This window comes from Urocitellus parryii, chromosome 7 (assembly GCF_045843805.1).
Source record: "Urocitellus parryii isolate mUroPar1 chromosome 7, mUroPar1.hap1, whole genome shotgun sequence".
Lineage (NCBI taxonomy): Eukaryota > Metazoa > Chordata > Mammalia > Rodentia > Sciuridae > Urocitellus > Urocitellus parryii.
Window position 1 is genome coordinate 46,680,387 of NC_135537.1, and position 27,890 is coordinate 46,708,276.

Sequence of the window (27,890 nt, forward strand, 5' to 3'; positions counted from 1 at the left end):
CACAATGAACTGTGCAAATAATACGTAATTAAAAACTACTTTTTTCTTCCCTTCAATGGTGTGTATTATTTAACAGTATGTTCACTGAAAGGACATGTCAACTGATTTTGAAGACTGACATAGTCTGAAATGAATGAATTTTGAAAAAAATTCAATTTTCAACAAGTCAAATATACTAATGTCATATAATCATTACTAGTCCTGGCAAGGAATAAAATTTATATAAACATGTTCTAAAATCAGAGAACCACTGACATCTTATAAATAAAATTTTACACTCGAAAGCCAAAGAACATTTAACTTGTTCACCATTCTATTTTTAACTCTACAAGATTTGGAATGTGCTGCTAGACAAGTCATTTATCCTTTCTAACCTTAAGTTGTATTTTCGTAAAACAAAGCTAATTCAACTTGCTGCCATTTATAGTTTCTCGTGCATTTGTTGAGAAAGGTGACATGATTCTAAACACGGGTTAATTTTGAATTTCGGAATTGCTACTTGAAAGAAGAAAAACAATTCCTGTAGCATAGAACTTTCATTATGTGTAGAGAGAAACATAATGATGTTATATGAATGAAAAAAAATGAAGCAGTAATTGCATGAGAAGTAGTAGGAGAGATGAAGAAAGGATCAGAATCTTTGCATGATTGTTGACTCTGTACTTGCTAAGTGTAGGAATAATAGAAAAACTAAACAGCATGGAGATTTAGTTCTTTACCTCTAAAAGAAAACTTTATAACACTTAATATAGTGCAGACATATGAGAGATATTGAAGAAATGTGTGGTATTTTTCTTCCTTTTGCTAAGGATTATCAAATGGATGTCACAGCAAGAATAAAGATCAAAGTCTACATAGGCATATAAAATAAGCTATTAATATGTCTACTTTTATTTTTAATTAATATTCTTCATAATACAATTACATCAAGAAAAATGAGTAATTTATTACAAGTTTGTATATTTAAAAAATTAGGAAGCATGAGGTCAGGTCTGCAATATGTATCTTTTTTGCTTTCTAAATATTCTTTATTGATTTTTAAAAATTCCAAATGGCATATATGCTCCTCAGTTCAAGCCCTGATAAAAGAAGATAACCACCTGTACGTTTCTACTCTTTTATGTCTTCTTGTAAAACATTTACATAGGACTTTATTTTTTTAAATTGCATATATATGCATATCCAGATATACATATTTGGAAACATCTTCTTATCAATATGTACAAATCTAATAAGGACAACTATTTTTCATCTTCCAAACCAAGAAAGACTGTACTATCAAAAATTACTTTTACTTCTTTAGTCCCTGCACTCGAGAGACTGAGGCAGGAGGATCATGAGTTCAAAGCCCGCCTCAGCAAGGCGCTAAAAGCAACTCAGTGAGACCTTATCTATAAATAAAATACAAAATAAGGCTGGGAATGTGGCTCAATAGTATAGTGCCTCAGAGTTCAATCCCCAGTACCAAAAAAAAAAAAAAAAAGAAAAAGAAAAAATTACTTTTGGGTAGCCATTCTAAATTTGAACTGTCCTGTGGAAATCAGGATATATGATCAAACTAGATCAAACTCATTATTGGTAATTTGAGAGTACCTGGTTTTGTAGTTATTCCATAATTTAGTTAATACTTTCTTAATTGATGTTCATTGAGGTTGTTTCTAGTTTTATGTCACTTAAAAAAGTGAACAAAATGATGTAATAAGTATTCATTTTCTGGTGCTTATTTTTCTGGAGGATGCAATTATCAACTATATCACCTTACTCAGTGAGTAGGTATATGCTTTTTTAAAAAGTTAAATATTTTCAAATATTGTAACTTTCTTAAAAAGTTAATATTTTCAGAACATATTCCAATTCACATTTCCTTTAATGATATGCAGAGGGACTATTTGTCCACAAGAGAATTCCATAGTTATATGAATTTATTTCTTGAACCTATCCCATAATTAATTAGTATTTTTTGTAGTAGTATTATGATTTTACTGAAAATATATTTAAAATTTTTAACTGTATTTTCTTCTAAATGTTTAATATTCATTATTCTACATGAATGAAAAATCATCTTATATAGTTTATATCTAACCAGCTAGTTTTATATCCCAGTGGAAATTCTGAAATGTTGAAGAGATTTATATTTAAGTTACAAATACATTTTGAAGAAAGTAACCTTTCTTCAAAGGTTATGTGATGTGCCTTTATTTGCTTATGCTCTTTAATATAAAAGTTATACATTGAATCATATAGATGCTCCATTGTCAAATTAATCTTATTTTTGTTTTCTTAAATTTTATTGTAATAGGAATGCTAAACACAAGATCTGCTCTATCAACACATTTTTAAGTGTACAACACAGTATTGTCTACAAGTATAGTGCTAAATTGTAGATATCTAGAACTTATTCATCTTCCTAAATTGAAAGTATATGCCCACTGAGTTGTTACTTCACATTCTTTCTTCTCTCAACCAGTCATAAACATCATTCCCACTCCTTGATTCTTTGAAGTTTACTATTTCATATATATCTCATATTAGTGGAGTAATGCATTTTTTGTCCTTATATGTGTGGTTTATTTCACTTGGCATGTGTTTCTGAGGCTCACCCATACTGGGGCATTATTCGGAATTTTCTTATTTCGCATAATTTTCTTATGTATATAACAGTACATATAGCAGAATGATACACTGCAGTCTTAAAAGGCATTTTCTTTATGCATATCCATAATTTTTATCCATTTATTAGTTGATGAACATTCATGTTTTTCCACATGAATAGTGTTTCCGTGAACATGGTTCTAGTAATATTTCTTTTGAGATTCTGATTTAGGTTTTTCTGCTAAATACACAGAAGTAGGATTGCTGAATCATATGGTAATTATATTTTTAATTTAGAAAGTTCTACACTGGTTTCCATAGTAACTGTACTAATTTACTTTTCTACCAACAATGTTTGAATCCCCTCTTCTTGGTATTCTTGCCAGTATTTTTTGTTTGTTTTGTTTTGTTTTTAAATTAGAGCCATTCTAACCAGGGTGATATTTTATTGTGGTTTTAATTTGAATTTTACTGATGACGAATACTATTGAAGATTTTTTCCATATACTTGTTGGTCATTTGTATGTCCCCTTTTAAAAAATGTCTATTCAGATCATTTGCCAACTTTTACATTGAATTTTATTTTGTCTTTTGCTGTTACATCTTTTTCGTTCTTTATATATTCTTTATATCCGGGATATTAATCTTTTTGGATAAATAGTTTGCATATATTTTCTCTATTTGTGCTGTTTGTTTTTTTCCTTTGCTATGCAGAAACAAATTAGGTATAGGAAGAATATATTTCCCTCTACACAATAAACTCTATACATATGACGAAGCCTAGCCAACAGTACACTTAATTGGGAAAAGGCTGAAAGCATTTCTTTGAATATTTAGAATAAAACAAGCATAGCCACTTTTACCATTTTTATTCAACAGAAGAATTGGAAGGGAGAAAAACTCTTCAGACAAGAGAAAGAGATAAAGTGCATCCAAATGAAAAGGTGGAATTCAAATGATCCATGGTTGCAAGTAACATTATTTAATATATATAATATCCTAAAAGCTCCATCAAAAAAGCTGCTAGACACAATAACAAATTCAGTAAATTGCAGAATAAAGAATCAACATAAAATAACATAGATAAAACAATGGCAGGTAAATGGATGGAGGTGGAGAATATCATGATAAGCAAAATAAGCCAACCCCCCAAAACCAAAGGCCGAATGATTTCTCTGATAAGCCAATGCTGATCCATAATGGGGGGTGAGGGTAGGGAAGAATGAAGGAACTCTGGATTATGCAGAGGGGAGTGAGAGGATGGAGGGGTTTTGGGAATGGGAAGGACAATGGAATAAGGTGGATATTATTACCCTATATACATGTCGGATTACACTACCAGTGTTACTCTGTACCATGTTCAACCAGAGGAAGGAGAAGTAGTGCTCCATTTGTATACAATTGTCAAAATGCATTCTGCTGTCATGTACAACTAGCTAGAACAAATTAAAAAATAAAATAAAATAAAAAATAAACAAAAATATTAAACAATGTTTCTATTCTACAACAAAAATAAACTTGCTGAAATGGACATCAAGAAAATAACCCATTCACAATAGCTATAAAACACCTAGGAATAAATGTAATTAAGCAAATGAATGATCTCTACAATGAAAATTATAAAATACTGATGAAAGAAATCCAAGAGAAAGTACAAAAATATATATCCCATATTCATGGATCAGAAGAATCAGTGTCAGTTAAAGGACCATACTATCCTTAGCACTTCAATGAAATCCCATCACAATAATAATTATGTTTTTCACAGCAATAGAAGAAACAAGCCTAAAATTCACATGGCAACACAAAAGGCATAGAATAGTTAAAGTATCTGATGAGAAAAAAAAGTTGGAGGCACCATTGTATATGATTTTAAAACAAATTACAATGATAGATAAAGTAACCAATAAGGTATGATAACTGTCATAAAAGCAAACATATGATACCAAATAAGGAAACTTAGAAATCAATCCATATTTATACAAAAATGCACCAAGAATATACATTAGAGAAAGGACAATCTCTTTAATAAATGGTACTGGCAAAACTGAATACACATAAGCAGAAGATTGAAACTAGATATCTACTTCTCACCAAATATCAACTGAAAATGGATCAAAATCTAAATCTAAGACATGAAACTACTAGATGAAAACATAAGGAAAACACATTAAGACTAGTGTAGAAAAATTATTTTTTTTTGATAAGATCCCAAAGTCACAGGAAGCAAAACTGAAAATTGAACAATGACACTATATTGTAAAAGTGCTATTGAGAGCCTCCTCTCAACTCAGTGTGTGAAGACATAAGGAGTAGATGGCTGTCTGCAAACCAGAAAGAATTCCCTCACCAGTTATTAGGTTTGCCAGCACCTTGATCTTGGACTTTCCATTCTCCAAAATTATGAGAAAGTAAATGTTAGTTGTTTAAACCACTCAGTCCATGGTAATTTCTTAAGGTAGCCTTAATTGACTAAGATAATATCTAAAAGACTAGTGTCTTCACAATAAGTCTATGGTAAGTGATAGAGCACAAAGCTAAATCCTTTAACTTAAAGTTCAGGATTTAACTTATCACTGTCTTCAGAAAAGCAGAAAATCAATGAAATGATATATAACTTTCAAGAAAAGAAGATTTTCATGTGGGTCATAAAGACTACATAAGATTTTGATATGAATTTAGGAGAAAAGAGATCTTTGATACTGACCAAAGGATTACAGTAATAAATAAGAACGTCTGCTATGGGAAAAGAGACCTTAATGATTCCACCTAGGAGGATCAAACAATATGCATTGGGCAAGAGAAAATACATAATTTAGACCTGGTGGAATATGTCCTGGAGGAACTCTTCCTAAACCCACTAAAGCTGTTCTCTTACAACTGGAATGTAATACTATACCCTATCATAACCTGGAGAACCTTACTTGATCTGTCTCTGTTTACCTCTTCAAACTTCTCTCTCTATTCCTCCCTCATCGTACTGCCCTCACCACACAGGCCTGATATTCATGATAAATTTATGATATCCTGATATTCATGATAAACTCATTCTTGTCTTAAAATTTTTGTTCCTACTATTTATTGCCTGTCAGTTTAGCCTGCTCATCTCCAGAACTTCACAGACTGGCTCTTTCTCAAAAGTCACCTTCCCAGAGAGGTAGGATAACTCACATCTAACCAAGTGTCTCTAAGCATTTTTTAGCCTGTCCCCTGTTTCGTTCATTTACTTTTTCATTCACTGGAAATCATCATTTGGAACCTATTTTTATTCTTTTTTAAATTGTATCTAGTCTGTCTCTAATCAAAATGTAAACTAATGAGATTAGGTTCTTTTCTGTTTTCATTCTCTTAGAATATGGAGGAGTACCAAGATAACACAGGTGCTTTAAAATATTTGACTAGGGTTGGGGTTGTGGCTCAATGGTAGAGCACTCGCCTAGCATGTGCGTACCCTGGGTTCGATCCTCAGCACCACATAAAAATAAATAAATATATTGTGTCCAACTACAACTAAAAGATAAATATAAAAATAAAATATTTGACTAGCTGAATGCAGAATTTTTGTATTTGGGCTCTTTGCTCACCCCTCATTTGCAAGACTAGAAGGTAACACACAAAAAAACGTATTCTTCATTTTCCTTAACTTATCCACCATGGCCAGGTGAGAAGGCCTACCTCTGCCTGCAAAATTTCATGCACCCACCTTTGATCTGAATGCTGAACATAGCCTATAAAAGCATGTAGATAGTGTCTCAATTGCCAGTCTTTAGCCAACTACCAAATTTAATTTTTTTTTGCTTTGTTTTGTTTTTCAAACCTGTAGGCAAGATTTTGACCCATTTTCCACTGAACTTTTACTCATATTCTCTAATTATACATTTCTGATTAATTCCTGTATCAAGCCTCTATGATTCACCAGCTTAGTCCATTATTTCTCTTCATTCACTTTCTCATTCACCCTGCTTTTAAGTTACAGGTCAAGCTTATGTTTCCTAAATACCTAATTTCTAAGTTCCTGCCGTGATTATTTGTGTAAACACTTCTTAATTTATTTTTAGACAAAATATTATTTTTTAGAATACATCTTATTTTTTTCTGACTCCAATAAAATACCAATGCATAGGTGTTCTTATAAGGATTAAATGAGCCTATCAGAAAAATCTAGCTCAAACACACAGCACAACATACAACGTAGAAGACTCCCAGCAGCTGCGGACATATATCATCTCTGGTCTTATTTGATGTTATGATCATTAGTATTAAAGAATTTCCTAATTTTCAACCAAAATAAAATTAAATAGTAAGCTATTAAATATTTATGGCATAAATTACAATTCCTCTTGTAATAAATCTATGAATTTATCAAATATTTTTAATAGATCCAAGGACTAAAAAAAATGATGGGCATGTGATCATGGATGTATCTTATAGAAGTACATCAGGAAATTGATTCAGTGCCTATAATATTCTACCTACACTAGACATAAAAATTTACTTGAATTGAATGCTATACATATGAAAAACATGGGCATTTTGAATTTTCTCAGTAAATTCACTGATAACTTCATTTACAATTATTTCTAGGGCTGTTTCCCTGACACTTGGTAAACAGTTATATGACATGTTCTATTGAAGTAATTATGATTATTGACTTGCCTTTCTGCCTTCTTTTTAAAAATGAAATTCTACTACCTCTGCATTAACAGACATCACACAATATATCCTAGGACTTGTTTTATGTTAATGGCAATATGTCAGAAAGCTGTAAACTATTTTTTTAAAAAATAAGCTGTTGTCAAAGGATTATAAAAGTGAATTAATTTTTTAAATGTCTGAATTCATGTGTCTGCCATCTCTTGTACCTACAATGTTCTTGAAACAAGACTATTCCCCAAATGCTCTAAAACCTATTCTAAAACTTAGATATAGAAGAATGCATCATCTTTATGTACTCGTATTTTTCATTTTAGAATGTGTCTTAAAATTCTTTTTGAGTGAAAGTTTTCTACATGCTCAGCATAAAAGAATAATCATTTTTCATAAGCATTTGTTCTCTCTCCTAATTTGGAAATCAGTACTTTTAAAGAAATCCTCAGAAAATCTTGCATTTTTGCCAGTTGTATGACTCAGGGTAGCACTTGCTAGTTGCTATAACAAACAAACAAAAATCTTGGTTGCTTAATTCAACAAATGTTTGTCACTTACACAAAGTTTAATACAAATGTTCCTGGCTGAGTTTTTCTGGACAGTTCCATCCAAGAAAAGAATCCCAGGGTCCAGGTTCCCACTCTCATGTGATTGTACTAATCTGGAGCCTTTCACTACCAGACACTGAGTGAGATCATGGAATATTCTATCTTTCATTGCCAGGCAAAAATAAGTTCCCTCTATTCTATTAATCACAGCCAGTTACATGGCTGCAACCTAACTGCAAGAGGGGTTGGGGAATTTGATCTTTTTCTGTAGTCAGGGAGAGAGATGGAAGATTGTTCAGTCTCTGGATGGTATCTGCCATACAAGGCATAAATCTAAAACACTTGAGGAAGTAAACATTGATAATTAAAAAAAAAATTCTCCATGATTGTCTGTTTTGCTAATGTTGATCTTATTGGCATCATGGTTTAAGGGCTATATCTTAAATGCAGTATTTTATTTATGCATCACTTTCTAAATAGAAGTGATTTTTATCAAATTTCTTAGAAGACATATATTGTTCCATTAAATCTTTTCCTGTAAAACTGAATGACAATCAATATTTAGAAACCAACCAAGACATGTTGTCAGAAACACTACAAAAAACTATCATGACATAGTACACAAGAAATTCACAATAAAAATACATTATAGTAACTATTTCATTGGTTATATTATAAATTGAACATAACTGTCATATATGCAATTATGGAGACATTATTACCTACATATTGATTTTCTTTTTATGAATTATTTTGTAAGAGAGTGGGGTATTAATTTTTCCAAACAGTATAAACAAACAAAAAAGAAAAATACTGCATTGCAAAAATATAATGTTTTAAAAGCTTATTGGAATTATCAGTAGTTGTAACACTGAATTCATTGGATGTCAACTATGATAATTTACAACAATTAAGCAATCTTTTTCAATAGAGGATAAATATTAAAACTCATCAGTTATTAAAACATAATTATAAGTTTATAAAATAATACTAATTCATGCATAGAATTGGTCTCTCTTAAAAAATATTTAAAATTAAAGTTATTACAGAAATTTGTTCTGAAATCTTATGTGAATTTATTATAAAATAAGTTTTAGGGGTTGGAAATGTATCTCAGTGTTACAATATTTGCCTAGCATGTTTGAGCTCTGTGTTTTACTTTTATTTTTTCATAAAATTTTGGTTAATTCAAATATGATAGCCCATAAATATTGTGTTGTCTGCTAAACTAGTAAAGCATTTTGTAATGGCTTGAAAATTTCTTAATGGCCAATATTTTTGTTCTTTCCTTTTTTCACAATTACAATTTTGGAGAATAAAAATCATTTTCTAAGAAAAAATATATGTTTCCTATAATTTTATATGTCCTCTTATCTAAACTCCTTGCCAAAAATAAATAAAAAAGGCATCATATTTATAAGATTGAAGAATCCAAACTGGCATATGTTAAGGATTAAAGCTAAATTAATTATTATTCTAAAAATGCTTTATGTTCACATAAGCAAAAGATACATCAAGATCCCTGCATGTAATAATGCCTTAAAACCAAAATTCTCACTGGCAGCATTTCAAATTATATTATTCACACTCAAGGCCAACTATCTATTTCAGTATCACCTATGTGGTTGGTGGCTTCACTTAAATCCATTGAGCTAATACCACTGTGGTCAATAGAAATATTACTAGTCATTAATCATCACCTCCAGAAAAGTCTAGTTTCCAATAATATTTGCTTTTTATCTTGAGAGGAAAGAAAAATTGAACCAACACTCAAAACCCCATTCTTGATTTTAAAAACACATAACTTTGCCTTTATTACTAGAATAATTCATCTCAACACTTGATAAAGGAATAATGTTTAAGTTATAATATATCTTTATAATAAATGATCCAATATATGATAAATATATAATTATATTAAAAATATTAAAGTAGTAAAAATGTAATAGAGAGGAAAATAATCACACAAGTTTACTTAAATAAGGGAAGCTACCACAATTAGAGAGTTCACATTGTTTTTCCTGAGAGCCTAAGAAAATATCATGATTCATACTACCTATGAAAAATAAATATACCATTTCATAAATGGAGGTAAATTAACCATATTCGAACTAATTGAACTTATACCATTAAGAACTTTGTTTCATTAAAGTTTTGGACACTTTAATAATCTTTGGTATGTAAATAAGAGTCCACTTATTTTTGTACAAATAAATTATTATGCTAATAAAGACCTATTATTGGATTGATTGATTATTAAGGTTATCTATGTTTGTAAAATCAGTTTTTTTTTTCTTACCTATCATAATATTCTAAGAACTCTATCTTGAAAGCACTATAGATGGTGACCCTAAGTCTGAAAACCAACCTAGTATTTCTGGAGATGCTTGAAAATCAGTGGATCTATGAATAAATATTATAATGTACTAATTGTTCATTCAGTGAGGAACCATAAATAATAGTTGAAAACATCTAAAATTGGAGAGAAGGCAGCAAGCTACAACTTTAAGAAGTTCACTGTGGTGGCAAAGTCCTGGAATCCCAGTTCCTTGGGTGGATCTCAAGATAGAGGCCACTGAGTGGGGCACAATGTCACATGCCTGTAATCCCAGTAGCTCAGGAGGGTTTGACAGGAGGATCATGAGTTCCAAGTCAGCCTCAGCAAAGACAAGGCAACTCGGTGAGACTCTGTTTCTAAATAAAATACAAAATAGGGCTGGGAATGTGGCTCAGTGGTTGAGTGCCTCCAAGTTCAATCCCCAGTATCCTCCCCCAAACCCCACACCCACCCACCAAAAAAGATAGAGGCTAGCCTGGGAAACTTAGAAAGATTCTGTTTCAAAAAGATAGAAAGAAAAAAGAAAAGAAAAATGATGAAGGTGTGGCTCAGTGATAAGAGTATCCCTGGGGGTTCAACCCCCAGTACTCTGCAAAAGAAAGAAAAGACAATATAAATACATATTTTTTGTCTTTTCAATCACAGAAAATAAAGTATACCACTCAAACAACAGGTGGGGAAATTTAACCTAAGAAAGTAATTCTTTCTACTTCTAGTTTGGACATTGCTCACTGTGTCATGGATTTCTCAGTTGGAGGAAAAGTATGTTTTCTGTTAAATATTCGAGAACACTGAGGGTCATTATTAGATATTACTTATGCAATTACAGAAAATATGATGAAATTAAATACGTACATAGAGATATTGGATTGAAGAGATTATAAAAAATCAACAGTTGTTAGTAAGCAAACTCATTATAATATGGACTCTGAAGGCAGATGTGTTTGGATTCCCTGGTCTATTCCTTAATTACTATATTATTAAGCAACTCACTAAGAAAGTAAAAAATTAAAAAAAGGAGGGAGTATTCATCTAATTTTTGACACTGGACTGCAATCATAAATCACACAGCACAAATCCCAATGTTATAAAAGATTCTCTCTAGTACCCTCATATTGAGATAATTTCCCTCACTGTAATGAGTAATAACCCAGCTCAATCAACTACAGGTGTGTCCTTTAAGACTGTTGGATGAAGGATGTTGATAACACTTAACCTTTTTGTACCTGTTTCCTCATGTGTAAAAGAGATATTAAATGCACATATCTCATGAGTTTGTTGTGAACATTTATTCAGATGAAATATGTAAAGCATGTAGAATAATGCCTGGCCTAGTGAATGTTCCAAGATAAAAAGGTGAGAGAGCTGGATTAGAAATTAAGGCAGCATGTCTCACAAGAAGGTATCAATTTTTCAAAATGAATGTCAACAAACAAGTCCCGAACTCACATTGAGGTTACAAAAAAAGGCAAGAATGGAGCTTCTTAGAGAATTTGTAAAGAGGATTTCTCTAAAGAATTCTGCTCTAAGTTTTACATCCATCTCTAAAGAGGGTACAAAAAAATATCTCTTAATCCCCTCAACTGAAGAAGACCTTTAAGGACACCAAACAGAGAACTTTATATACATTAGAAAGCAGAAGAATTTTGCAGATAAAATTAAGGAAACCAACCAATTGACCTTAGAATAAGGAGGTATCCAGGTGGGTCCAAATCTAAACACATGAGTTCTTTAAAAAGCAAAGGTTTTTCTTTAACAGAGAGAGAAAAGTAGGAAAATTTTAAAATGCAAGAAAAATTCAGTAGAGGCAAGTCTTTATTGCTGAGACTGAGAGGATGATATTGGTGAGGCATCCTATAGTGGTAGAAAATGACCATGAGCTGACAACCAGCAAGAAAAGAGAGACCTCGGATCTATAGCTGCTAAGGAGATATTTTTTTTGAAAATTTTATGAGCTTGTAAGTGGACTATTCTTCAGAGACTCTGTGTTAGAGTTTTATCTGACTAACAATTTTTATTTCATTTAAGTGAAACCAGAGAATAGAAATGAGTCAAGCTGTCCAGACATCTGATCTTCAAAACTGTGATAGTAAATGAGTGTTGTTTTAAGCTGATAAATTTATGGTGATTTGTTATTCAGCAAGAGAAAACTAATATAAGCATGTAGCAAGCCTATCAACCTTAAATCAAGTTTAGACACTTACATCTTATTAAAATCTTAATTAAGAATATTTTGCAACTAAAAATGGCTTACAGGATATTTTATAATTTAAAAGTGATCATGAAATCATTATACTGAAATTTCAAAGGACAAGGAAAAAACTTCTATAACAACAGAAAACAAAGAAAAAGACACAATAAAATTCTTTATGAATTCTTTCTTTAAATTTTACTTGTTCAGTAAATGAGTTATTGGATATCCAGCAATATTGCCTGTCACATTAAAAAAATACAGAGATATTAATTTTAAATTTTTCTATACTAGTAAACACAATTTTTATATTTAAACTTTAAGTATGTAAAAATTATGTGATATTATTTTTATCAATAACAAATAAACCCACTGACAACTAGATATTATTGTGGGATGTAGCATGATAATGCAATTATAGAACATTTGAGTCACTGTACATAAAATTCATCAGAGATTACATTTTATAGTAGAACTATAATTTTTTTCTCTTTTCTTTTCTTTTGGCAGTAATGGGATTGAAACCAGGGGAACTCTGCCACTGAGCTACATCACCAACCATTTTTCATTTTGAGATAGGGTCTCACTAAGTTGCCCAGGCTGGCCTTGAACTTGAGATCTTCCTGCCTCACTCTTCCAAGTAGTTGGGTAGAACAAATATATTAAGTTGTAGTACAGGTTGAACATCAGCACATAGGAAAATGGAAACACATTATTTGATATCTTATTGTTGCTTTTCTTATAAGAGCTAATATCAACTCTGTCATTTAAAAAAAAATCTTAAAATCAACTCAGTCATCCCAAACTCTACAAATTGAAATGGTTTAATATTTTTGTTTGGGAAATTACTCACTTAAAATCCAAATTTAAGTGTATGTTTATAGACAGATGGATAGATATGATAGAACATATAATGGTAAACATTATTTTCTGATTCATGTTGTCTTTTCTTTCTTTCTTTTTTTTTTTTCTTGCAGTGCTGGAGATCGAACCCAGGGCCTTGTGCATGCAAGGCAAGCACTCTACCAACTGGGCTTTATCCCCAGTTCATATGTACACATATTTATAAAGATTTATGATATATAATATTTTATAAGATAAATTTAATTTTCCCAACTAAGGATTACTTTTAAATGTCAGTATGATGTTCAAAATGATTAGCCGGTTTCCTTATTACATAAACAGTTCTTCAATATATTTATTTATAAAATACATACTGAGTAACACTTTTATGTTATGCATTTTTTTCATGTAGACAAAGCTTTTTGCTAAATAAAGTAAAAATTTTACTAAAATTTATTTGCATTTTCTCTTTCAACATGATTAACAATGAGTTTAAAGAATCATCAGAGAACATCTTATTTTTATCCTGTTTTTTAAAAAGAGTGCTATGTTTTATTTTTAACTTGAATGCATTTTTACATCAAAATTTCTATTACAAAGCAGAAACAAAGAACAAAAGGGAAACATATTTCCTGGGACAACTGTTCAAGAGTTAAAACTCTTTTGATTAGCATTGTTAATAAGGAGAAACTTGCTTATAACTTGTCTCAGCATTCAGGAAAAATATTGATGTATTTTTTAAAAAGAATATATTCAGTGCCCCTAAAGAGACTATCAGGCCTATTTATGGGGGGGGGAATCTCATATCCTATGCTTTTGATCAAGTGAATCATTATGAGAAATAAATGTGTTTGGAAATTCTTCCTGTTGAAAAACAAACAAAAACTTTCAGATCATTTGTACCAAAGTCAGCTTGGAACTGAATTTTCCTTGGGGAAAGATAAGCTAAATCCATTAGCTATCCCTTACTTTTAAATCATACATGGTTGAATGAGATATAATAAATAATAGTGGTAAATTCATTCTTATATACAAAGGGATTCTTTTTCATTACAAAAGTTGTATGCTTGTTTTAAAGTGGAAAGAGAATTTAAGAAATCAGTAAAATTAAAATAGTTATGTTTGCATTACCTTTAAATTACTTGAGGTATAAATTCATCTGGACAAAAATATATTATCTTCATAAAAATCACAATCAGATAAACTGTTCTCTTTCCTCACATCAATGTAGTGTAATCGCTAATAATAACCCTTGATAGCAAGATGACATATAATGGGTTTGTATCATTTTCATTTATCTACAACCTGATATTTTTAAGGCTCATTTCACATTTTGGGGGTCCTATTCCATGTCACTTTATAGAGATATGCCCATATTTTAGCTGATAAAAAGAACGATACAAAAGGAGTGGAATAAAGAAATGTGAAAACACAAACTAAAGATTTCTTTTCTTTTTTTAATATTTTTTTTAGTTATAGACGAACACTAGATCTTATTTTACTTGTCTATTTTTATGTGGTGCCAGGGATTGAACCCAGTGCCTCGTGCATGCTAGGCAAGTGCTTTACCACTGAACCACAACCCCAACCGTAAAGATCATCTTTCTTTTTGAAAAATTAACCACCATTTTATTAGAATCATTTCTCTTTTAAAATTCAACTCCCTTAGAAAAGATACAAAATACTTAGAATGAAGAGTAAAAATATGTTTTGTAATATACCCAGTGTGTTATTTCCTTGTAAGCTGTGGCAAAGTAAAGAAAAGCCCTCAAGCTCAGTTCTCTCTCTTTAGGGAAGTTGAATTAGGCCCATACCATGTCAGTATCTTTAATAACATCATTCTCAAATGAATGGTTTATCAAATAATATTTAAAGTATGAATAGCACACATACAACAGAGTTAAATGTAAGCTTATGCCATCTATTTGAATTTTAGTCTGTCATATGACAAAACAGATTCTAATATTTGCTTGAAAGAAACACTTTCATGTATTTGATTATTATTTTGATGTATCAGTTTGAGTTAAGGAATGCTCAGATGAATTATAAAAGCCTATTTCCAGGTATATCTGTAAGTATATTTCTAAGAAAGATTAAAATTTGAATTAGTAGAGTGTTACGGAAGATCCATAGTCACCATTGTGGGCAAGCAACATCCAATACATTGAGGGCATCAATCAAACAAAAAGGCAGAGAGAGGGAGAATCAATTCTCTCTCATCTTCAGCTAGCACAGTTTCTTCTTCTCTTGGATGTGTTGGTTCAAAGGCCTTCAGATTCCAGGATTTAAGACAAGCTTCCTCCACCCCACACATACACAAGTGTTAGGAACTGTGGCTTTAGACTAGGAGTTACACCATCAGCTCCCTCAGTTCTCAGGTTTTCAAACTTGCGCCAAATTACAACACTGGATTTGTAGGTCTCCAGCATACAAACAGCATATCATGTGACATCATGATCTCACATTATCATATAAGCCAATTCCCACAATAAATCTCCTCTTATATATTTATACATAGCAAATTGGTTCTGTTTCTCTGGAGAATACTAAAGAATACAATGTGTGATATATTGATTTACATAAACGTGTCCACGGTGTATTTGCTTTGGACCAGTTAACCAATTAACACAGGAAAAGAAAAACATGGCCTATATCAAAATGAGAATATTATAATTTTAGTCTGTGGTTAGTAATTATTTTTAAGTGATATTTACCTTGGGAGAGGTTGTATTTGAATATCACAGAGGAAAGAAAATTAACAAATGTCATTCCAAATTTATGACATTTTACAACTTTTAAAAGTAGATACATGAATTTGAATTATTCTTTTCATTGCAAATCATAGTTAACAAGTGTGGGTTGTACATTCTCTAGGAGACAGAAAAATACTTGAAATTCACGATAAGAGGATTCTGTCAAATCACACATGAATAACATGAAAATCTTTCAAATTTATATAAGCAAACTTCTCACCCATGTTAATTTCTACAAATTTCTCTTATTCTTTATCCAATGTTTGACATTCTTTAGCTTTATTGTATAAAAAGCTACAATTTAATATTCCATTGTGTTATCACTTAACTATTATTCAATTCTCCTCATTCACAATTGCATAGCTTGTTTTAGCACTTATAATATTTGAGGACCAAATACCAGTAGAAACATGATTATACTTTTCTTATTCTGAGAGCTCTCAATTTTCAGAAAAAGGCTTAATTTCTGTAATCGATAGCTTTTTATATATTCTTGATCTAGATGGAACAGTAAGAATATTACATATTTGATCTAAACAAAAACATAAAAGCAATGACCTTAGATGTGAAAGCTAAAAGATGTTCAAAAAAGGAGGAAATATTGGTTTTTTGGGTAACTGGAACTTAGCAGAGATTTTTTATTAATTTCAAATCAAAGTCTTTTAAAGTATTACTAATATATCTTAAAGTAGCATAATTGAATCACAATATGGTATCAAAGGGGCTCTCTATCAATATAAATGTTGTCTCTTTAATAAACATATATACACATGTTTGAGTGTCCTAAGTTGTCTATAAAATACAAAATTTCAGCCAATAAAATGGTATAACATTAAAAGTCATTTATGTGTTACCCAATATGTCTTTATCCTCAATGATTGCCATCTCGACCTCTGTTCCAGCAATGACTGTGCAAGGGAAAGGAACTTGAAGAAGAACACTGATCTCACCAAATGACTCATTTTTCTTAAGTGTACCCATATAAACAAGTTTTCGAATTTTTTTCTGTAAAAGATAATTGATATCTATTGAAACTATTTGCATACAATGAATAACTATTATAATTATCAGAAACTCACTTATTCGTAAATCATTTTACTATGTAAGTATATTAGCAATTTCATAAAATCAGAGGATATATTAATTCCTATATGTGTTTATGTTAGAGCAACAGAAAATTCATAGACAACTTCAGCATATCTAAGAAATTGAAAGCAGTGTTATTTAATGATCTGCCAATTAAAACTTTTAACCCATGAAATTTTCTAGGAAATATTGAACTAATTCAATCTTTCAAGATCCTAGGGTACCATTTTAAAATCAGAGCTTGCTTAGGATGTTTTCTGAATTACAATTGTTACCTCAGCCCCGAATGTAAGGAACAGCGAGCTACCAGACTAACACGGAAATAAGAAAATAAGTGGAAAGTATCACAGGCAGAACTGATGATATAAAATGCTTCTCCCTGCCTTTCTTTTTTAAATTTGAATATATAAATAAATAAAGTAAGGAGCAATTTAGGTTCCGATTAGGAACTTTGGGGAGAAAGACCTACCACAGTTTTAGTATAGATGGTTCTGGAGAAAAAAATGAGAACTTACATTATCTTTTCTCAGAGATCTACTCAGTATTGAAACAAGGATTATTTGGTGAGCAGTAAGATGTATAAAAACAGAATGCAACCTTCAGGGTAGGAAGGTGATAGGAACTTGGAAAAAGTAGAAGTCTTCACCAAATATCCTGGAGTCAGAGCCAATGTGGCTGAAATCTCTGCCATATCTATAAATGGCAGATCTTTACACTGCATCTGACTGGTACAGTAGATTTTTCAAGTCAGTTTCGTTATTTAATTGAATTCTGTTGAAGATCATCTGACCAATAGAGTTTAGTTCTTTTTTAATCACTATCTATTTGTTGTTTGCTTGACTCCTAAGAATAGAATCTTTATAATGAACTCTTTGAGGTTTGACGTTTTTACCTAACCTAATAAGTTTGAAATTCCTGCATATTCTTTTTGTCTCATGTGTTCCTTTGATTACTGTGTGGCATTCTATTACATAAATATACCACAATAATTTAATCCATTCAACTGCCACTAGACACTTGGATTACTTCCAGTTTTTGGATTATGAGAATTGATGCAAGTCTTTATGTAGACACATATTTTTATTTCTGGAATTGCTGGATCATATGACAAAGAATATTATAACCAATTTGATATGCTTATAGTAGTATCTTCATATGATTTGAAATTGTATTTCTCTGATAAAGAAGTTAACCATCTTGTAATTTATTTATTGACTGGTCTTATAACTCAATAAGTATTGTCTTACACCTTATCTAACATCCTCACATCTTACAAATTCAATATAAAAAAGAAATCTCACAAGAAAAGGTCAAAAAATTAAACTGATATTTCACAAAAAATGCAAACTAATGCTCAATAAGTATGAGAAAATATATTAGAAATACTTCACTCATTTAAGTAGATTAATTATCAAAGAAAATCCACATGGCTTAAAACTTACCACTTTGTTTGTTTGTAGTTTCATAAGTCCTATAATACTTCTATAAATGTTACAATATCCAGAATGAATATAAGCCACAAAAGAAATGATATTTCCACTTTTTACAATCACTAAAAGCAAAAGACATAGATTATTTCACACTTTGTTCTCTATTATAAATTATTTTAAATAGTTTGACAATAAATGTTAGCATACATTAAAAACTATTCACATTCAATTTCTTAGTGGATGCTAGTTTGTAGGCAACAGTATTTGGTATACAATTTTGAAAATTGTGGCTGCTATATATGTGTATAACATAATATAGAATAAAAAAATGGACAATATTTGGCAAAGGCAGTGGGGTGCTAGTAAATACCTGAGGGGAAAAGAAAAGGGAACATTAGAGAAATTCCAAACACTTGCTAATAGTTTTGGTGCAAATGTTTATACCATGGCTGGTTTTAAACTGCTAGTGATTTAACAACTGACTCCCAGAATATTTACCAATTATCTCTCCAGATCCTATACCTTGAACTCAAGTCAGAGCTAGAACACTGAATACAGCAGGGTAGTGATTACAAAGAAGCAAGTGTTTGAGTCCATGCTAGCCTGATTTTTAAGCCTGTTCTGCCACTTTCTGGGTGATTATTGACAAATAGTCTCTCTGGGGGACTTTTTCATCCTTAAAAATGACAACATTGTTAATTCATTTTCTATACCTTATATGTGGTAACTAACTGCATATAAAGCATCTTGTATAATGCTCAGTACATATCATTGCATGATGAATCATTAATATCATTACTATTTCAAATTCATGGTGCGATCTATGATCAAAATATCCTTGAATTTGAACTATATCATAACATTATAACTGTCAGTATATTAAAGAGCAATAAAATAAAAATTACCTGATCTACATAACATCTTAAATTGTCAGCATAATTTAAATATGTAGATCAATTGAAAATACTCAAAATAAATAATCAAATTAAAATTACTATTTCAAATTAATTTTCTAATTTTTTCATTCTGAAATATATCAATTTTTTTCTTAAAAACTGCAAACCCATCAGTGATAACCTAAATATAAAGACATATATATATTTTCTATAATTTTACGAAACACACAATAAAAATAAACTTTTCTACTACTAAAAACATTTTTTTTGTTTCTCATGTATCAGAGTATATATCAACATAGCAGATTATTCTGACTATCAAAATAACACAGAAGATAGAGAAGAACAAGTATCTTTAAAAATTATTGTTAAGCCAGGCACAGTGGTACAAGCCTGTAATTGCAGCAACTTGGGAAGCTGACTGCAAGTTCCAGGCCAGCCTCAGTAACTTAGTGAGAACTTGTCTCAAAATTTAAAAATTATAAGTGCTAGGAGTTTTAATTCCCAGTAATAAGCAAAATATAATAATTAAAAAGAACATGATAATAATTGGTAAATATCATTTATTACCAGCAAAAATAAACACCAACATACAACAAAAAAATACTTAAAGATAAATGAAAGACATTTCAGTGATTTGGCTGATATACTTTTTTTTTTATTTTTTTAGTTATAGGTGGACATAATATCTTTATTTTATGTGTATGTGGTGCTGGGGATCCAACCCAGTGCCTCATACATGGTAGGCGGACGCTCTACCTCTGAGCCACAACCCCAACCCGCTGATATGCTTTTAAGAACATGTTATCCCCTATTGTCATATAATGTTCAAAGATGAAAGATCATAATAGAAAAATTACAGGGCTACTCTAGTTTTCCCAACCACATATTTTGTTTAAACAAAAATTTATGATGATGCTTTTATTGTTTTATCATGTTGCTTACAGCCAATGATATAAAATTATCTTAAGAAGTCAAAGTGTAACATGTGCAATATGTAGACTGCAAAGTCAAGAGGAAATGTTCTTAAAGTTCTTTCTCTTAAAAAGAAAACTCCTGAACCAAATTATCGTATTGCAAACAGTTATCATTTCACTCCTTTTAGCTAATCAGTGAGAATATAAAGGAAAGTATAGAATCTAACAATAGTTACAGTTAAAACAAAGATGCACTGTAACAAATAGTAAATAAACTCATAATTCTTAACATCTATACCTCCACAACTGTAAATCTTTTCTTAAAAGTCAAACCAAACACAGATCATAGGGAAGTATCTATAACACCAAAGAAGATAGAGGGTGTAGAAATTTTTCCCATAGAAATCAGGCTAACAATGGAAAAGCCAAATCATTCCACAGAGGGGCATTAGATACATGAACAGTTGTTTATGTTTTTATGATAATCATCATGAATGTTCATCTCAAGAATACAGAAAACCATTTCTCGTCTAGGTAATCAACCTGAGTTTAATAAGGCACCATAAAATACATATCTTCATACTTACAAAAGGAAGAAAATAAAAATAATATTACTTTCTTGACTGAAAAAAAAACCCTATTAAATGCTAAGGAGGTACTTTTATGAGCAATCTTCTATGCCTATGGAGGAGAAAAACTGCTGTCCCTAAATAAATGCTAATGGTCCCTTAAATGTTTTTGTTGTTTATTTCAGATAAGGTCCTTTAGAGAAACTTACAAAAAAAAAAAAAAAACAACCAAACTTTCTGTGTCACTCTTTTTAGGTGACCTAATATTTTAATATCTTTCTGATGCTATGAGAAAATACCTGCGAAAATCAACTTAAAAGAGGATAGATTAATTTTAGCTTATGGTTTCAGTCTATTTAATATTTCCACAGCTTTAGGCCTGTGGCCAGGTTGAACATGGCAGGTAACATGGTAGCCAAAGATGCTTATCTCATGGCAGCTGGCAAGCCAAAGAAACCTCACTTTTTTAACAAAGGTCCTTCCCCCCAAACCTGCTAAGTGATAAAACCATAAATGGAATAACACAAAATTGAGGCCAGAGCCTTCATTATTCAGTCACCTCTGAAGGCCTCACCTCTGAAAACTGCTGCCCTGGGGACCATGCCTTCAACACATGAACCTTTGGGGAACACATAAGGTCAAAACCATAACAGAGTAAACTCTGCTCATTATAATACTAAATTCTTGTCCAGAAAGCATTTGTATCCATCATTTTTTAATGTGTGAAGCATGACCTTGAACTGAAATGCTTAAGAATGTGCCCACCTCTATATGTGATAGCAAGTATTTCCTACATTAATATGTATGAATTGTCCAATAAAATCCCATTGCTTGTTTTGTCCAATGAGACACTGCTTTGAAATTACCTTCAGTGTACTTCTTGCAACAAATAATTAGCATTTTTTCACTCTTTTATCTCCTGGTTGAGCTTATCATCTTTGCACTCATCAAGGGACAAACACATTACATTTGGTTGCAAAAATCATACCATTGTCTATAAACCACCTGCTCCCTCATTGTGATTCTGCATTTTACACATTCAGCCTCTGATCATGGTTCCCATTCCTAAGAACTATACCAGTAATGTCAAGTTAATGGCATCTACATAGCTTCCTCCTGGGTTATGTAGAAATGACAACACAAAAAGATCTACAGGTTTACACGACAATTTTAAATGAAAAGATTTAATCATGTAGTCTTAAAGATGAAATTATATTATTATTTCAAGGTCATGTTCACTTATGTTCATAAAATACTACAGACTTTAAGATCCTCATTAAAACTCAGACTCATACACTAAAATTTGAAAATTTAAGACCATAATGAAGAGAACAAATGAAAAGGAGAGGAAATTGGAAGAATTGATGGAAAGTGAACATTGGTCATTGTTCTTCTTCTTTTGGTTGTTTATCATGTACCAGGGAACACAAGTCTTAATAAAACTTTTCTATTCCAATTTTTGAGTCAGGTAAAAGAAGTCATGATAAGAAGGATAATTCCCTTCTGGCTATTAGCATCAACATTGGGACAGTTAACGTCTCAGTTTAAATGGAACAAAGTGATTAGAAAGATTGTTAAAGAACATCCTCTTAATGAAGATGAACTCCAACCCATTAGCCTAACATAACAAACATAGTTTTGGAACAGAAGTATATGTGAGGATCTTGAATATCAGCTTCTAGCAAGATGGTCATTAGCTGAATGAATACCAATTCTCATAACTCTGGACTATTAGAGAAAGAGTAGTATAGAAGAACTGTACCATTTATGCTATTTTTTAAACTGTATTTTTCCCTTTGTGGATATTTTTCTGAAAATATTTTCCTTATAAATCTATTTAGTTTGCATTTAAACTATTGTTAAGACAGTTTGGTGAGAAAGGGCATTATTATTATTATTAGTAGTAGTAGTAGTAGTAGTAGTATTTTAGTTGTAGATGAACACAATACCTTTATTTTATTTGTTTTTATTTTTATGTGGTGCCAGGAATCGAACCCAGTGCCTCACACATGCTAGCCAAGTGCTCTTGAGCCACACTGAGCCACAACCCTGGCCCCAAGGGCTTTTTAAAAATCTCTATAAAAGCTGTCTATACCATTATCAATACTAAATAAATACTAACAAACATTATGTGCTACTTCTTCATTATTAAAAAAGTTTATGTATACACAGATAAATATATGTGTGTATGTATATATATATACAGGTAGATATATATATATATCACTTATAGCTAAGTAGAGAAAAATTCTGAAATAGAAATGCATATGAAAAGAATCAAACATCGATTATATAATTTTGAATTATACAATGTCATCTGAATCCTATTAAAATAGGTTGTTCTTGTAAAGAATGCATATTGTATGTAAAATATCCTCAAGTATGTTAATTTCTTATCACTTTGCATAAAATATAAAAAATAAATGTTTTTACCTCACAAATCTGTGATTTATAAAACAGGTATATTTAAATCTAATAATTATCGATTGAGGAAATCTGGAGAAGTATAAATGAATAAAATTAAAAGTTTGAGTATGCCTGTGATAGTATTCCAATTAAAGAATCTGCTAAAACAACACATTTATAGGACTATTTTATAGAAATTATCAAAATATTTATAGTATGCAGTCAGACGTAAGTAATGGGAACATGAGGTTAAGAGAATGACTCTATAAAATGGACCTATTGTTCTGACCCACATGCTTTCTTTTCTAAAAAACAAGTTACCTGTAGCCATACCTGGCTTAAATTGATAGGATATGTTATATTCTTCAGCAAACTACCTGTAATAGGCAGAAGAAATTCAGGCCCCAAATACCAATATTAACATAAGTTACACTGATGAGGGGATGAGGTTGCAACCCTTACGAGAACAGATCCCAGAACTCAGGGATATAAGAATAATTTCCCATAACCATAAAGCCTCTAAGAACAGGTTCCAATTAGAACCAGTCAGCATGGGCCAAAGTGACCTAGAGTTGTCATGGCAGAGGGGACTTAAAAGTCTGATGTCATTCTGCTGTAAGTCAAAATTCAAGAGGAGGATCTGGGCAGGGCTCTCTGAAAACTTCCCTGGGACCCTCAATAAAACTGGAGGGCAGGAAAGTCATGCTGTTCCTTTCTCTCTGAGAGGACCCACCTTCTCCCTTAAACTGACCCCTTTTCCTTTCTCCTATCTCTGCTAATAAACATATCTGTTACTCTGAGCAACACATCTGAAATCTTTCTAGCCTGATCACAAGAATCAGGATGAAAGGGAACTTCATGCTCTCTCAGTTTTACTAAGTCCCCAGCCCTGGAACAATATGACTACTCACTGCAAAACAGAGGAGATAAAGAAGGGTTAGATTTGATTCTAGGTTCCCATGTTATTAATTGTTGCTCCTACATATTCTCTAATCTTACTTTCTTAGTATCCAAAATAGGACAAATGCTGAGGCTATGAAGCCATTCACAGGTCAAGTCAATAGAAATTATACAGATTCAATGTCAGCCTAACAACCAACAATCATAGACTTACTCATTCTCAACTCTTTGCTCAAATCTCATCTGCTCAGTTAGATCTATAATAAGAAGTCCACTGTACGCTATAGTTCAACTCCCTTCTCCCAACTCCTTTACCCGATTTTGGTCAGTGTGTGTGTGTGGGGGGGGGGGTAAAGGTTTCTTTGTAACTATTTAACTAATTTCTAATTCATTGATTGTGCTTATTGTATACTGCATCTTATCACCATTAGAATGCGAGCCCCACCAAGACAAGGATCTTTCCTTTTATCTACTCTTCACTTGTGGCTCTACATATAGTCACCCAACAAATATTTGTTGAATGAATGTAAGATCTCACTATAGAAACATGAGGTTATCTACACATAAGAGAAAGCTCAGAATATGGTGGCTTATACTTTTCTGAAACCCCTCCCCCAAGTAGTCCAACTAAACATTCCAGATAAAAATTTTAAGCTATAGAAGATGGTAGAAAATTTTAAGCTATAGAAGATAGTAGAAAAGCAACAAAATTTCTCCAATAACAGGAATAAAAAGTAAATGGACAGTCACTAAGGTAAGACAGTACTGGAGCTGGTGGCACAGTAGGTGTGAAAGGTCAGATGCAGAAATCTTCCTATGCAACCTGCAAAGGGCAATACTTTCATTGGGAATTGAGAAAAGATCACCTCACAAGAAGAGTCTCTGTAGACATTTTCCTCTTCTAGCTCTTGTACTGAACAGAATGGAGAAATAGAAAGGAAAAAGTCTTTTTGAAAATTCCTAACCATAAACTCATAGTATTGGGGCTAAAATCCACACCACCTGTGCAGCAATAAATTCCTTTAATTAAACATTTATTTTCAGACTATGCTAGGTTTTAGTTACTCTAAATGCCTTGGAAAAGAAAAACAAATTCTTTTTGAATGAACTAACCTAACCTACATAACAAGGTCCAAAAATTCCAACAGATAATTAGGGGATATGATTTCTCAATAAAATATATATTAGCAAATATAGAAGTAAACCAGTACCATTACTGTCACCTCACTATTATATGTATATAAATGTAGACACACTATAATGTTTATCTGTGTATTGTGATGTGATGTATGTGTGTGTCTGTGTGTGTGTGCACACTCGTGCACGCGCGTGTGTGTATGCTATCTGACATTAAAATTAGAGGATAGGAAATAAAATTGTATTCATGGAAGAGACCCAAAAGTAATCAGTTGAATTATGAAAAAATAACCAGAAACATTTCAAAAAATGCAATCAATCTCAAAAAAAAGGATCACCTGAATTAAATATGAAACTGAAAAACTAATGCTAGATACCAACTTACTAACGAAAATAACTTAAAGATTAATATTTTTAAATATCATAGCCAGGGTCACACTCTGTAAATAGGCCAATAAATTCCAATTCCAAAAGAGTATATATTTCAATATTACTTTATTTGAAGCCAAATTTAAAAAATGAACAGTCACCTCTTAACGCTATGTACCAGTACTTTGAATCAAAGTCCAAAAGTCTTAACCAAGTTCTTTATCCTTGGTAGTCAACCAATTTAACATTTGTGCCTGTACTTCACAAACCCCTACCCCTTCCCCTTATAGCAGAAATCTCCTTTTCTTACAGTTGAGGTCATGCCCAGACTATACTCTGTTCTATCCTAAAAAAGTCAGCTTCTCCCCACCCCAAAAAATCTCTTCCATATTCCAAAAAGACACAAACTAATCTTGTTCCAGTATTGATCATAATCTCCTCTCCCTAAAACTTTGCATTAAACTTTAGACATACATGATTAAGTTCATATTAGTCTCCAGCTGTGAATTTTCTATTCTTTGTCTATAGAGGTAAAAGAGATCAACCAAGACAGAGACAGTGGACAGGTATTCAAAACCAGAGGTTCCTATGTTCCTTTTTCACATATTGCCCTATCTTTATATTTTATAAATTTATGATGCTTTTAGAGGACTGATGTTCAAAGATCTGTTATATTGTTCTCTGGCTAATATTGTACTTCTTGTTACTTTGGCTTTTGAGAGTCTACTCTTTTTTTAGAATTATATATTTGATTTTTTCTTTTTCATTTCAACTTTGAACATTGCTTTGTAATCTGGATTTAATTTCCCCTGTGCTTGATGACTACTTTAGTAAATATATGAAATGCATGTAGCCATGTCTGCCACAAAGTAAATTCTGCCTATGAAATTGCTGTTACTAACTCCAAATTTTGATCCTCAGACTTTCTCAACTGTAACTGGGATCTTAGAGGGAAAAAAATCACTGAAGGAAAGAAAGCATCATAAGCAAGACTAAGTATAAACTCCAAATACCACAAACACTACAGTTGACAGATACGGAATATATAAGGCTTGTATATGAAAAAATGAATAATGTAAAGGTGCTTTCTGGAATAACTTGTGTAAGATGCTAACTTTCTTATAAGTTTGAGAGTATCCATTAATTGGATCAGATGATCCCATTGTTTTATTTCTTTTTAAAATGATCTTAGGTCTTTTCAACCTTTGTAAATCATCTTCCTTTGAATGTCTTATATTTTCTAAAACATATACTTTCCATATAGTTTTTCAATTCATTAGAATAGTTTATAAAACTTTATTCTTAAATCTTAATTGTGTCTTTATTTACTGTATTTCATTTGCTTATAGTAGCTTTTTCTCCAAATGAAATGCTTTTATAAAACAGCATTTTATTTCACAAATAACTATTCTTTCTGTGTGGCTTGTATATGATTGTTTCCTGATTCATTCATCACTTGCCCTTTTTATTTTATTTTTGAAAGTCTTAAATGCATTTTATTCCTATTATAGATTGAAATGGCTCTTAAAAAACTGCAGCCAGGTTCCCTTCTACCCAACTACAATTGGTTATTCATTATAGTTACATCAAATTGTCACTGTTACTCTAGCTGCATGCTTCTTTTCCTCCTTAAGCCTTAGCATATATTATTGTCTTGACCCTGAGTACTTTTTCTACTCACTATTTTATCTGATAAAACACTCATTTTTCCTTCCAAATTCAGTTTAAATATTAACTTTTCAAACACTTTCTAAATTTTCCCAGGCTTACTTAACTTAATCTTGGTCTTCCCTTTAATTCTTTTCTAGATACATTTATAATGAAAAGTATTATATTTGTTCAATGTTCTGTCTCCTTCACAGTATTCTGAGTTCCTTAAAGACTGGAACCCATTGAATCTTGAAACACAAATGTTTACTTTACTATCTGGGACACTTTAGTAATGTCTGTTGATTACTTAATAAATTAGTACATGAGCAGGTTAAGACTTAAGACATTTCCATAACATTTTTTTTTTCAGTTGGCGTTAGGTCTTTTTATTGGCACCATAATTCTAAGAGGAAAAAGGAATACAGTTCGAGGTCAAAAATGGTTAGAACAGGAATCCAAGATACAGGGGATAGAAGTTCATTAGATTCAGCAAAGAGGAATGAAGGAAAGGGAGGGGAAATGGGAATAGGAAAGACAGTAGAATGAATCAGATATGTGATTATATAACCAGTGAAACTACACATCATATACAACCATAAGTATGGGATCCTATACGCC

General features: G+C 31.5%; 1 protein-coding gene across 1 annotated transcript in view; it reads right to left on the reverse strand.

Annotated features, from left to right (window-relative positions):
• Cnbd1 (cyclic nucleotide binding domain containing 1) overlaps positions 1-27,890 on the reverse strand; it is a 417,626-nt gene that overhangs the window by 72,551 nt on the left and 317,185 nt on the right. The window contains exons 10-11 of the mRNA XM_026384576.2: positions 18,441-18,550; positions 16,767-16,917 (exon numbers count right to left, since the gene is read on the reverse strand). Coding sequence (XP_026240361.2) covers positions 16,767-16,917; positions 18,441-18,550 — 261 coding nt within the window. The remainder of the gene's footprint in view (positions 1-16,766; positions 16,918-18,440; positions 18,551-27,890) is intronic.